Consider the following 14,416-nt stretch of genomic DNA (forward strand, 5'->3'; position numbering starts at 1 on the left):
GCAAGTCTTGCATTTATTTAAACTTATTTCTCAGTATTTTAGTATGTTTTGGTGCTATTGTAAATAGAATTGTTTACTTTATTAACCAATAGTTTTGTGTGTGAGAGAGTGAATTTCTTAAGATTTTGTATTGACAGGATCATGTCATCATGTCATTTGCAAATAGAGATAAATTACTTCTTTCCAGTCTAGATGGCTCTTTCCTTTTTCTTTGTCTTTCTTTTATAAATATCCTGGATAGAACCTCCAGTACAATGTTGAATAGAAGTGATGAGACCAAAACACTTGTCTTCTTCCTAATCTTAGAGGGAAAGTTTTTAGATTTTCACTAATTATCATATTAGCCATGGATTGTTTATAAATGCCCTTTATCAAGTTGAAGAAGATCCCTTTATTACTTGTTCATTGAATGTTTTCATCCTGAAAGTGTGTTCAGTTTTGTTAAGTGCTTTTCCTGCATCTGAGATATCATGTGGTTTTTGGTCTTTTATTCTATTAAGGTGGTATATTACATTGATTTTTAGATGTTAAGTTGACCTTGCATTCCTGAGATAAATCTCACTTGGACATAGTATGTAATGCTTTTTATGTATTGCTTGATTTGGTTTGCTTGCATTTTCTTGAGATCTTATATCTATATTCTTACATAATAGGATTTTTAAAAAGATTTTAATTATAGCAAAATACAATAAAATTTACCAGCTCAACCATTTTTAAATATACAGTTTAGTCGTGTTAATTATACTTACTTTTTTTGCAACCAATTTGCAATTTCTTGCAAAACCAAAACTGTACCCATTAAAAAACTCCCATTTTTCTCCTCCCCTCAGCCCTTGGTAACCACCATCCTACTTTCTGTTTCTTTGAGTTTGACTACTCTAGATACTTTATGTAAGTAAATTCATGTATTTGTCTTTTTCTTATTGACTTATTTCACTTAGATTAATGACCTCAAGATTCATCCAAGTTGTAGCATAAGTCAGAATTTCTTTCCTTTCTAAGAGTGAACATACCACATTTTCTTTATTCATTTGTCTGTCTATCAGTGGACAGGGTTGCTTTTGCCTTTTGCCTATTGTGAATAATGCTGCTAAGAATATGGACGTATAAAGATCTCTTTGAGGCCCTGCTTTCATTTCTTTCAGGTATACACCTAGAAGAGGAATTCCTGGATCATAGAACACATGGGCTTTTGGTTTTGTTTTTATAATTTGTTTAAAATCAGAATTCAGATATAGTCTACACATTTTGATTGGTTTATATGTCTCTTAAATCTCTTTTAATTGAAAACTTCCTCCTTCATATCTTGTCTTTTTTTTTTTTTTGGTAATTTATTTGATAAACGAATCAGGTTATTTGCAATGTATTTCCAACGGCGTGAATTTTGCCAGTTTACATCCTCAAGGTGGTGTTCTCTGTGTTTCCTAAAAGTGGTACATGTATGGCTTAAGCATCTTAGGTCATATATTCTTTCTTCAAAAGCACATAATGTCTGATTGTCTTTCTTTTTGTGAAGTTAGCACCCTTGAGCAACCAATCCCTGCATTCATTAATTCATTAGATTTGCAAAATAATGATATTCTAATTCTATCATTCTGTCTGTATTAGCTGGACTACTTCTTTAAAGAGAAACTTCATATTTACTATTCGGTTAGCAAGTAGTATAGCATGTGTAGGGAAGGCAAGAAAAACATTTGATTCTTTCCCTTTATCTACAAGCTTTCAATATAATGAATCATTTACTAGCTTCCTCCAAGGGTGATGACTTAACTTTTGTTTGGGTATTATTTTGAAATCAAGGATTTAAACATAGTTGATGTGTTTCAACCCATTGTAGTTTTTTTGTTTTTGGTTTTTGGGTTTTTTTTGAGACGAGTTCGCTCTTGGTGCCCAGGCTGGAGTGTAATCCATCTTGGCTCACTGCAACCTCTGCCTCCCAGGTTCAAGCAATTCTCCTACCTTAGCCTCCCGAGTAGCTGGGATTGCAGGCGCCCACAACCAGGCCCAGCTAATTTTGTTTTTAGTAAAGATGGGGTTTCTCCATGTTGGTCAGGCTGATCTTGAACTCTTGACCTCAGGTGATCCGCCCACCTCGACCTCCCAAAGTGCTGGGATTACAGGGGTGAGCCACCGTGCCTGGCCTATAGTTATTTTTCTTAATGATACCCAAATTGTCCTATTTTTGGCCAGTGGGAACCTGTTCAGCTTGGCTTCTGAGTCCTTTTGTCAAGACCCTGGTAACTTTGATAGCTTTGTTACTATCAGAAAATATGTCCAGGCCCAGCTTGTACACCTTGTGCCCCTGATTTAGAATCAGTAGTTTCTCCAAGAAGCGTGGTTCTGTGTATTGAGAAACTATTTTAGGCACCAACCTAAGGGCACTAAGGACTTTTATTTGCTTGGGTTAATTTTTGTCTCTCAAAATGTTAAATTGCACAACCAGGAAAATACATTTATCATAGGTTAATGCTTATGCTTCCAATACAAATTCAGGACCACAGTGTTTTTACTTAGCTTCTTTTACATCTTTAACAAGAATACTGGTTCTCTACAATATTAGCAGTGAAAGAGTTAGAATATCACAAGTACTCCACATTACACAACTGTTTCAAAATAACAACACTACCACTATGAACAGCATGGCTAATAAAAAGAGTTTTCCTTTTTTTCACAGCACTTTTTGCCCTTTGAGTATATTCTCCCACAGATATTCAGTCAAATTTTACTGAGGTGTTTATTTGTTTGTTTGTTTGCAGTATTTTTGAGACAAGAGTCTTGCTCTCTTGCCAGGCTGGTATGCAGTAGTGTGATCACCACTCATCGCATCCTCAACCTCCTTGGCTCAAATGTTCCTCCCGTCTCCACCTCCCAAGTATCTTAGGACTACAGGCACATGCCACAGCATCCATTTAATTTTTTTTTCTTTTTTTGTAGACACAGGGTCTTGCCATGTTGCCCATGCTGGTCTTGAATTCCTGACCACAAGTGATGCTCCCACCTTGGCCTACGGAAGTGCTTTTATTACAGGCACAAGCCACCATGGTCAGTCAAATTACTATTTTAAAGTCCCTTCAGGGCCGGGTGCGGTGGCTCACACCTGTAATCCCAGCACTTTGGGAGGCCAACGCAGGTGGGGATCACCTGAGATCAGGAGTTCAAGACCAGCCTGGCCAACATGGTGAAACCCTATCTCTACGAAAGTATAAAAATTAGCCGGGCATGGTGGCAGGTGCCTGTAATCTCAGCTACTCCGGAGGCTGAGGCGGGAGAATCTCTTGAACCTGGGAGGCAGAGGTTGCAGTAAGTCGAGATTGTGCCATTGCACTCTAGCCTGGGTGACAGAGTGAGACTCTGTCTCAAAAGAAAATGCCCCTTCAAATAGCTCTCCTCTATATGGTTGTCATCAACTAGATACGCACATTGATGAGTTTCATGATATTGTCAATTCTTAGGGATTTAAAAATTTTTGTAATTATATGCTATATTTACATTATTCCAAAGTATAAATCTAAAAAGAAGGAAGGTATATTTAATGAAGGCTAGTCTCTGTACCTCTCCTGCTCCCTTTTCCCTCCATCCCTTTATAAGAAACTATTTTTAAAATAATTTATTCTTCCACTGCTTTTTTTTTCTTGGCATATACCGACATAGATATTTGTATTTTCCTCCCTTTCTTTTATGAAGGTAATATATTACATGTACTTTACCTACCTTGCTTTTCTTTACTTAATAAAATAACCTACCCTATAGTTTGTAGACTTTTATACCTTTTCTTCCCAACTAGCTAGTATTCCACTGTGAGAATGTACAGTAGTCACCTGGTCCCTGTTTATGGCAATTAAATTGTTTCCACCTTTTGTGTTATAAATAGGCAATGAATAGCCTCGCTTGTGAATATGTGTTTTCAGTTTCTTTTTCTGGTTAATTTTTTGGATAGATTCTTAGAAGTGGGATTGCTGGGTTAAGAGGTAAATTCGGTTAATTTTTTTATATGCTGCCAAATTCCCCTTTATAGAGGCTGCAGTATTTTAACATCCCTACCAACAACATATAAGTGAGTTTTGCCAATAAAATATAGTGCCAAACTTTATTTTTTAACCAGTCTAGACTGTTAGTGAAAAATGGTATCTTTATGCAGTTTTTTTTTTTTTTTAAGTAAGCAAGCCAAGTGAGATGTTTGTCTTTTTTGGGGGAAGAGGGCAGTTTTCTGACTTTTCTGATCAATTCTGTTTTTTATATTTTATTTTTCAGAGTCAATACAGATTTGTATGTGAAGCTATTTTGAAAGTTTATGAAGAAGGCTTTGTTAAACCCTTAACAACATCATCAAATAAATAAGAAAGCAGAAAAATCTGGGATATGTGTTGGAAAACTACTTTCCCTTATGTTCACTGTGCCATAATGCTGCTCGCAGGAAATGGCATTTTACAAAAAAAAAATGAAGAACTCAAAAAAACTTTGAAAACTTCAGCACTGTTGCACTTTATGTTTTAAAAAATGTCACTCTTTCAAAATCTATAACTCATGTATTTGAAGACTGTTTCATGCTTTGCTCCGAACAAATAGTAAATAACTGAGTATGTTCAGGGTAATTTATGAAATTTTGTAGTGGTGCCATGCAATCCCCTTTTGGTAGAATTGCCACAAACAAGGCTCAAAATTCTCATCATCTCTGTTATACACCTGTATCATGAAAGCAAAAAGAAGTAAACATCAGGAGTCAGCTCTGGTCTTTTGCAGTGGTTTGCGTACTTACTATACTGATTACCAGATTTTATTTTTAAAATTTTAGCAATATCATTCTTAATATTAGCCAATACACTGCCTATGGATGCAGCACGTTTCTCCCTGCACACCCTTGTAGAGACCTGCCTGCTGCTCAGAAGAAGAAAGGTGGAATTTGCTGTTCCCAGGAAATGCTGCACATGTCCATTTACCAGCATCTTATAGAAAATATAAATATGAATCTACAAATTCTCTTGGATTTAATAATGTAACTTATATTTATCATAAGGTTGGCTTATTCCAAATCATGTGATTTCACATACTTGATGTAAAAGAATGCATGCATTGTGTCTTAACCCCTTAAGTGCCTTGAGACGTCCTTGTATGTCTAACGAAAAGGCACTCATTTGACCCCACTAGGAGGTATATATGTATATTGTACATTCTTATATTTTTATGCATTTTGAGTAAGTTCACATTTTAAAAAACAGCTATATTGAGTGTTATACAGTCAAAGAAGGGTAAGGAAGTCCTGTTTCTTACTCAGTACTTGTGATTTGCTGTAAGAAGCAAAGATAATTTGTGTTCTACTGAGTGCGCACTGCTGCTATGGAATTGTTCAAAATCTGCACATTCCTTTACTTGAGGGACTGAGAGGTTACAGTTTAGCAGCTCAACTTTAAAAGATGCTTTATGCTTCAAATTTCATATTTATTTCATCCCTAACTTTAGGAAGACATCTAACATGCACATTAATGTTAAACATATTGATACTCTAAGCTAAAGTTAGAGCAAATAATTGTGATTTATTCATATCCATAACTAAAATATTATTCTTTAGCACTTATTTCAGTTAATATCAAGCTTTGTTCACATTGATAAATTGATTGGGATTCTTCAAAGAAAGAAACATTGACTTATTTCTTAAGTGTAAATCACTCAATAACTAAAATGAGAGTTTTCTTGGTTTTTTTGTGTACAATTAAATTATTCCATTTTATGTATACTTATTAAGTTATAAGCATGTTAGTAAGGAGACTTTTGACTGTCCAGCCTAATGGAGGATCTGATTCCCATTAAGGATGTGGGAATTCCCATATTTTCCTCTTCAGGTTTTTTTAAGTCTACAGAGAGATAGAACTTTAACATTGCCCAGTTTGATAAAAGTGAAAATTTGCTCACCTATTCAAATGTTATTTTACACAATTATGTGGATTGCGGCTTTAAAAGATTCATTTCCTAGCAGTTTCTGAATATTTCTGTAAGATCTTGATAAAGTTTAGAGTCAAATGGTAGATATTTTGGAAAGCCATTTAGTATGAGGAGAAAAGTGCACATTTTAAATCTTTGGTATAGTCTAAATGATGTCATTTCAAGCATTCAAAACTCATAATAGTAAATTTCAGGAAATTAAGCTCCTAAACATTAATAGCCAAGATACCAAATAAATTATAATATTAAAATATTTAAGTTTATTTAAAGAGAGAAGTAAACATAACCTTAAGTCGAAGAGAAATTCTCTTATCTATTTCCTGACTACACAGTCAAAACAATATAAGATAGTAATTTATAATCTATTTGATCATTCTGTTCTATAGACAGACAAATATAATGTAGGCTGCTGTATGGCATGATAAATTAAAAACTGCGAAAGTAAAATTATGTTGGGGTCTACATATTAAATAACTGTTTTGGCAGTTTTTCACCTTAATTTTAAAATAAAATTTGTTCTATCTGTATGGACAGAATATGACAACCATAGACCAAAAGATACCGTTGTATAGATGTAAAGAGACAAAAGTCATGGTTGACATGTTCTTTAATTTAGAGCCTTGTTTATACTTGTGAGTTTAATAATTTCTTGGCAATGAGCACTGCTGCCTTTTTGAATCTTCAATGCCTGTCTTTAAATGCCAATCATTAGAAGTTTAGAATTACATTTAAATTTCTCACGTATGAATTTTTCATCTGGGAACTACCCACTGTCATTATTTTTATGTGCAGAAAAGATCCTTTTTTAAAACCATATTTATTGGGATCTTATTTAAATTTAAACTATCCTTTACAACTTCTTAAAATGAATATGCTAATAGATAAGACTTTATCCATTACATCTAAGAATGTTTTAACCTGTATATCAATCTAAATAGGTTTCTAGAAATAATCCTAGCTTTCACACACCATGTAGTTCTAGACTCCATCCATATCAGTGTAACATTGTGTGATAAAATGCCAAATTTCTTGTATCTAAGCTACCCTCCCACTCTTCCAGCCACCCCTACCTCCCACCTTGACACCCTTAAGAAAGCAGTGCTGACTTTTATTCTGACAAGTGGAAATCAGTAGTGGTTAATCAAGTGGATTTTGTAAATGCTAAGAAGTGTTTGTGAAAACCTTCCCTTTCTGAGTTAGGATCGTTTTTTCATGTTCATTTCAGGTGTTTTATTGAGCATCTGATTTGTGTCAGCGCCATGTAAATACGATTAGGAGTATTTGGAATAGACTTTACATTCACCAGAAGATTGAGAGTATTTGTTAAACCAATGCATCCATTCAAAATAGAGGCAGGGTAAACAGCCTAAGAAATGATTTCCTTTCTACAGTCTGCTAGGAGAAAGAGGTGATAGGGGAATGGTTGATGATTTTAATCAAGAGTAAAGGGAACATTTATTATATGAAATCTGACTTCAGTTGTGCAAAGGTATGTTAAGACATTAAGACAATTGCTGGAAGGTTTCACATATGTGTACACAACACATAGAGATACTTTTATGTGTTTATTTATATGTATATTTCACAAAGGCTAATGCCCACAGAGGAAAATTAGTATTTTAACTTATAGGTTATCATCTGCTGGCAGGGTCTGATCAGGTCTAGAGGATTTAAGCAAAAGTCTCCTGTCTTCTATCTCCACTAGAAGTACTGCAGCTTGAGAGCTGAAAGGAACTCGAAAAATGTTATCCAGTCTTCACTTACCCCATTTTTATCGGCATTAGGAAACAGGGTCCAGCAATGATTATTGATTTAGCAGTCTGGTCTTACATGATCTGCTTTCTAATTATTTAGTAGTCCTATATTATACTGGAACTTCAATAAATTATAACCTATGTGAATATCATAAATTCTTGTGAATTTTTGTCTATTTCCACTAGAGAAGCATACTCAGCCAGTGTTTTCATTTAATAACTATGATGACCTTAAAAGATGTCACTTAAGTTAGAAAATAAGCAGGTTTCAGAAGTGATTCTAATTAGGACCCCCACTCAGTTTGCTAGTCATGCCTGCCTGACAGAACATAAGCTTTTGTAAAGTATTTAGACTGATACACATGCAGTATGAAAACATTATAGACTGCAATTAGAAGACTAATTTTTTAAAAGCACTCAAAATGTAGAACTAAGATTTAGAATATATGTCCATTTATAATGAAATAATTTATGTTCATAATGTGAACATGTAAGAGAAGTAAATAAAGCATTACTTGTTTTATAATCATATCAGGAAGAGAGAAGGAAACAGTTTATAACAATGTGCTATTTAATATCTGTATTTTGAACATTTAAAATACTCTCATGGTAAGGTTGCCAAAGTAATTTTCAATTCATAAAAGTTGTTTATACCACAATAATGTGGGATATGTTTACAGGCTCTTATTTTGTGGTAGTTACTTTATAGTTCAGACGAATTTGCATTTCAGTCACTTATAGTAAATACAGTATAGTAAATATTTGTTGGACTAAACATCTCAATAATAGGACACAGATAAATTATGCAACAGCCTGCTTTTATGAAAGCTGGTGCATTATGTAAGCTGCCACAGTTAATACTTTGTATTAACATTGCTTACTTCCCCATTTGCTTCACCTATCTTGACTACAGTTGCTGGAACCATTCTTTTTGTGGTGCTTCCTCCAAGTGAAATAACTGTTATTAAAACCTACTGGATTAATTTTATCAAATACCAGACTTACTGATCTGTTGGCAGAGATTTATTGGTGTCTCAGTGTGATCACAATACAAGTTGTAGCAACCATTTTATAAAACTCTTAGAGAATTATGTAGATAAAATGGAAATTACATAATCCTAAAACATTTTTGAGGGCTAATTGATAATTTCAGCAATTTTATCAAGAACCCAATAAATTAATCCCTAATTTGTATGTTTTTTTGTTCAACTTACCATGTCTACAACCATTATCAACACTATTTTATTACATATAGACTTAACTGATTCTCAGCAATTACTACAGTGTGTCTTACAGCGTTATAAAAAACAGCAATCTCTCTGTCTGCCAGAAATTAGACTTTTTTTTACAGTCCTGATTAATTTGTTGTGAGTAGACATCACATAATTACTTCTGTTTGCATATAAATTTGCTGCTATTTATGTTTTTCTACTGTAGTATGCTATTGATTTCTGAAGTTGTAATCATTATAATTTTTATTTTAGTAATCCAAGCTAAATGGGCAACCAGAAGTAATATCTGCTAGGGTGCAATCCATCAGCATTAGTTCAGTGCATACATAAGTAAACCAGTTTAAAAAATTTTTACAAAGCAAAAGGTAGTAGCAATATTGCTAGTTAAAGACTACCATTTTAGGGAAAAGTTCAAAGGTTTAACTTCCTGAAACCTTTTAAAATCTTCAGTGCAAGAATGAAAATGTTTGAAAGCCTTGTTAAGCTCATAAAAGTTTCAGTTAAACACTGTAGAGTTTCCTACCTTTGTTGTGTAAAGGATATAGAAAATATTTTTCTATGGACAGAAGGTTGAAACTGTTAACTTCTTTAATTTCATTGTTTAAAGGAGATAAAATGATATTTGTCTTTCATGCTGTAAAGAAAATGAATGTATCTTTCAAATGTCATTAGAATTATGGCTTGATTCTAAGGATACTCTATTTGTTTAAAAAAAGTCTGCAAGGGATTGAAAAGAAAGGGAAGAGTATTACACTTCATTGTACAAAATGTAATTTTAGAAGAAAAACTAATTTTCATTATAAACAAGAGCAATCATTATTGAAGCATATTTCAAATATAATGTACATTCTTTTTCATTTTGCTCTGCCTCTAGAATAGAAACTTTTCAGAAAATTTGCACATACTGTTTTTAAGTGTAAAATAATTCTAGACTTTTGGAGTGTGGAAGGGTGTTTGTGTGTGAAGGTAATAAATGTGTTGTGCATGTGTTTACCATGGAGAACGTTTCCAGGCTTTGTCAAATGAGGACATTGTTGTGAGGATGTGACTTTTGTGAAGCCAGAAAACGGTGCCTAAGATTCATTACAGTGAGTATGTGCAGCGGCCCCTGACCCAATCAATGGTTTTTGCCTTTTTATTCCCAATGTCGTGGACAGTTAAGACCACTTGGCCCAACTCTGAATTGTAGCAGTGGTGTCTTATATGCTTAAGAGTTTATATTAATTCAGCTGAACAAAAACTACATTTTAAACTACCTTTGTAGGTATGATTAATATGTGCAACAGTTTCTTTAAAAGGTAGTATTTATCACTCATTAAACTTGACTCAGTGAGGACTCTTTATTTCTCTTTCCCCCTCTCCAACTTTTTAACAATCACTAATTTAACACTTTGTGAAGTAAGTACTCAAGTACAAAGTGATCTCTTTCATGAACTTTGCATAGCTGTTGAAAGGATTGGTGTCAGGCCCTCTCAACCCTGGGAGTTACCAAAATTTAGCAATTATTAGTTGTGATAAGCTTAAATGCCACATTGCTAAGTAAAATTGTTACCAGGAATTCATCAAGGAGGAGGAGATAGACCTGCTCACACCCTTAGACCCAAATAGGTGCTGCTGGTTCGTGCTTTCTCCACAAATCGGCAGTTAGGTACTTCCCCACTATAGTCACAGTTGAGGCCATTTTAACATATATTCAAAGAAGCTTTTTAGTTTCTACTCCCGAATTGTAGTGTTCCAGTTACTTGCCTTCCTGGGTAAGAAAATTTTAATCCAAGTCTGGGATTCTCTGGCACCTGTCTTTTCCAGTCCTTCAATGAGTTGGCAAGATTAGAGTAGGTCAAATTTCAATGCTCAATTTAATTTTTTGAATTTTAAATAGCACTTTATTTCATGCTGACCACCAACTTAATTTATACATTTTAAAATAAAATTATCCTAGAAGTTTTGTAAACACGGGAAAATTTTAATTAGTATTGGAGGTCATTAGATTGGACGCAAGTTTAAATATAATGATCTCTTCATTGCTTATTTGATGTTTAAGAGGCAACTTGTGTGATCTTAGCTTTGCAAGTTTTCTGTAATTTATGTAGCACAATAAAGGATACCCAGTTGAGTGTGTTACTGGACTCTGAGTTCTCAGCTAGTTTCATCTAAGCTTGGTTTATTATCATTTCTGCTTTGGATTTTTTTGTGCATCACATGAATACTTGGAAATCCATTTGTTTTCAGTGTAGTACCTAGGGTGAAGCAGATGCTGCACAAGTAAGTTTAAGGGAATAAAAGTCCCGACACTTATATACATGTTGAGGGGCACGATTTAAGAGACTGAAACAGTTTACATTAAACTGTTTTTATTTTCTGCCAGTAGACTCTATCTGCTTAAAAAAATAAAAATAGTTCAACCCAGTGTTCTCCAGCATCAGGACATTACAGTGGTAATCTATGTTGTAATCTTTTCAAATAAGAAAAGCTACTCCTTATTCTCTACAGTGTAGGCTTAATTTTAGAACCAATAATTTGCTATATCTGCATTATTGATATTTTTAAGTAGTAGTTTTAAAAATTATTATTTCTATGTGGAGGGTGTTTTAATTTGGGTTTTTTTTTCTTGTAACAGGTGCTATTTGTAAATATGAAGGGGGAAAGTCACTTAGTTAAAAGTCTAGCTTATGTCATAATTAAAATACAATTATACATGTCATGTTTGATTCTATTAAACTAGTGACAAAACAAATGGTCCCTTAGTTTCTTAGATTACCTTTCCCCCCATTTCACAAAAATATCTCTTTCCGTATGATCTCATAATTGAGGCAAAGAAGCTAAGGGTTTATTTAAAATGTGTATAAGCTTGAATTCGGTCAACACTGCATAATTTGAAATCACTCTGCATTTGTCACTGCAGCTTACTGTATGCTTGAAAGGCCTTGTGTATTTGTCTTAATTTTAGTGAAAAAATTTCTGCCATTCATGTACAAAAAAATTACAAATACAGCAAACAAAAATGCTGGTTTGCATTAATACTGTTTTAGTCTTAAGAGCAATTTATATTATGTGAAATGCTGTTACACATATTTTGTTGGCCATATTTCATTTTGAGAAACAGTTGTTCAGGTACAAACATGAAAAAAAAAACTAGCTATGACTCAATGTTCAATTGCAAAATAAAGATGTGCTTTAGTAATCTAAAGTATAGAAGTTTTGAAGATTATTTTATGGGAGTTTTTTCATGGGCTTTTCTAACAGTGGTTCTATTTAGTAATTGGTTATCAAGAATGATGAGTAAAATTTGTTTCTGGAGTTACTGACTCACATAGTGGCTGTATTTGAGGAAAGGGAGTAGGTGAGGAAGTAAAAGGGAGTTAGAAGATTAAACAGTGTCTGAAGAGGCCGGGTGCAGTGGCTCACGCCTGTAATCCCGGCATTTTGGGAGGCTGAGGCGGGCGGATCATGAGGTCAGGAGATCGAGATCATCCTGACCAACATGGAGAAACCCCGTCTCTACTAAAAATACAAAATTTAGCTGGGAGTGGTGGTGCACGCCTGTAGTCCCAGCTACTTAGGAGGCTGAGGCAGGAGGATCGCTTGAACGCAGGAGGTGGAGGTTGCAGTGAGCTGAGATTGCACCACTGCACCCCAGCCTGGCGACAAAGCAAGACTCTATCTCAGGAAAAAAAAAAAAAAAAAGTCTGAGGAGAAGCTCCTCTTTCATTGTGGCCATTGCTTGGCTCCTCTCCTCTCCCAGTACCAACCCTCTATTCTGGTAATCCTAAGGCTCTCCTTCTATCCCTGAAGTCAGCTTGCCTAAGTGCAGTTAGATATGCCGTTTTTCCTCTGAAAGAAAGTACCTAAAGAAAAGGTAATAAAGCAGAAAGGTGATTTTTGATTATGCCATGCCTTTGTTCTTATGTACATGATAATTCGAACACTATAATGAGAATCAAAATGAGTTGCGACATCCTCTTCCCCATGCCCCAACCTAAGAAAAGCCCCCTCAGGCCGGGTGCGGTGGCTCACGCCTGCAATCCCAGCACTTTGGGAGGCCAAGGCAGGTGGATCACGAGGCCAGGAGATCGAGACCATCCTGGCTAACATGGTGAAACCCCGTCTCTACTAAAAATACAAAAAAAAAAAATTAGCCGGGCGAGGTGGCGGGCGCCTGTAGTCCCAGCTACTCGGGAGGCTGAGGCAGGAGAATGGCGTGAACCCGGGAGGCAGAGCTTGCAGTGAGCTGAGATAGCGCCACTGCACTCCAGCCTGGGCGACAGAGCGAGACTCCGTCTCAAAAAGAAAAAAGCCTCCTCGGCCGGGCGCGGTGGCTCAAGCCTGTAATCCCAGCACTTTGGGAGGCCGAGACGGGCGGATCACGAGGTCAGGAGATCGAGACCATCCTGGCTAACCCGGTGAAACCCCGTCTCTACTAAAAAATACAAAAAACTAGCCGGGTGAGGTGGCGGGCACCTGTAGTTCCAGCTACTCGGGAGGCTGAGGCAGGAGAATGGCGTAAACCCGGGAGGCGGAGCTTGCAGTGAGCTGAGATCCGGCCACTACACTCCAGCCTGGGCGACAGAGCGAGACTCTGTCTCAAAAAAAAAAAAAAAAAAAAAAAAAAAAAAAGCCTCCTCAAACCAATGGCAACCTCTATTCAATTTCTGGTATTTTCTTCTGGGGTAAAAATGTGTACTTCCATTTGTGTGTACATACACATTTTGTTAAAGCCAACAAGGTTGTGCAGTATGTTCTTCTGCAGCTTGTTTTTTCATCTTGGGATATATACAGATGTTGGGATATGTATATCAGCATATTCAGATCTATCTTATTGTTTTTCACCACTGCCTAGTACTCTATCATATGGTTATACTCTTAATTTCTTAATGGACACTTAGATGGTTTCCATTTCTGCTATGCAAACAAAGCTGCAATGAAAATCATACAAATATTTTTGTTAATTGTTGCAAGTGTATGCATAGCATACACTTGAGCAGTAGGGTTGCTAGGTCATAGGGCACCTGCATTTTCAGGTATTAATATTGTCTAGTTGTTCTCAGACACAATTATACCAGTTTATACTCTTCTACCAAAGCATATGAGAATGTCTGTTTCTCCACATTCTTATTAGAATTTCATGAAACTTAATTTACCTGCTTATCTCAGAGAAGAAATATTTTGACATCCATTTCTTCTGTAAGGCTAAGTAGCTTTATTGATCCCTTCTATTTTTTTTACACTACATTCCTATTGATTCCCTTTCCTCATTTTTATATTGGTTGTTTGACATTTTAATTGTATGAGATGTTGGAAATTAAGGAAACTAGTAATTTGTCAGTCATATGTTGCAAAAACCCATTGTACTTTGACTTTGTTTTGGGGGCTGACGGGAGGAATCTGAGGACATTTTTAATGCTTGTATAAACAAACATACCAATCTTCTTGATGACTTTTGAGTTTGGTGTATACCTACAAAGGTTTTACTCTAGTTCCTAGTTATATTCCATT

At 35.3% G+C, this 14,416-nt stretch overlaps 1 protein-coding gene across 9 annotated transcripts in view; it reads left to right on the forward strand.

The window, feature by feature from the left end:
* Positions 1-11,049, forward strand: part of PTPN4 (protein tyrosine phosphatase non-receptor type 4) — a 232,478-nt gene extending 221,429 nt beyond the window's left edge. For all 9 annotated transcript variants that reach the window (XM_050752693.1, XM_050752700.1, XM_050752699.1 and 6 more), the window contains one exon: positions 4,252-11,049. In XM_050752693.1, coding sequence (XP_050608650.1) covers positions 4,252-4,338 — 87 coding nt within the window. In that variant the 3' untranslated portion in view covers positions 4,339-11,049. The remainder of the gene's footprint in view (positions 1-4,251) is intronic.
* The last annotated feature ends 3,367 nt before the right edge of the window (positions 11,050-14,416 follow it).

This window comes from Macaca thibetana, chromosome 12 (genome assembly GCF_024542745.1).
Source record: "Macaca thibetana thibetana isolate TM-01 chromosome 12, ASM2454274v1, whole genome shotgun sequence".
NCBI lineage: Eukaryota > Metazoa > Chordata > Mammalia > Primates > Cercopithecidae > Macaca > Macaca thibetana.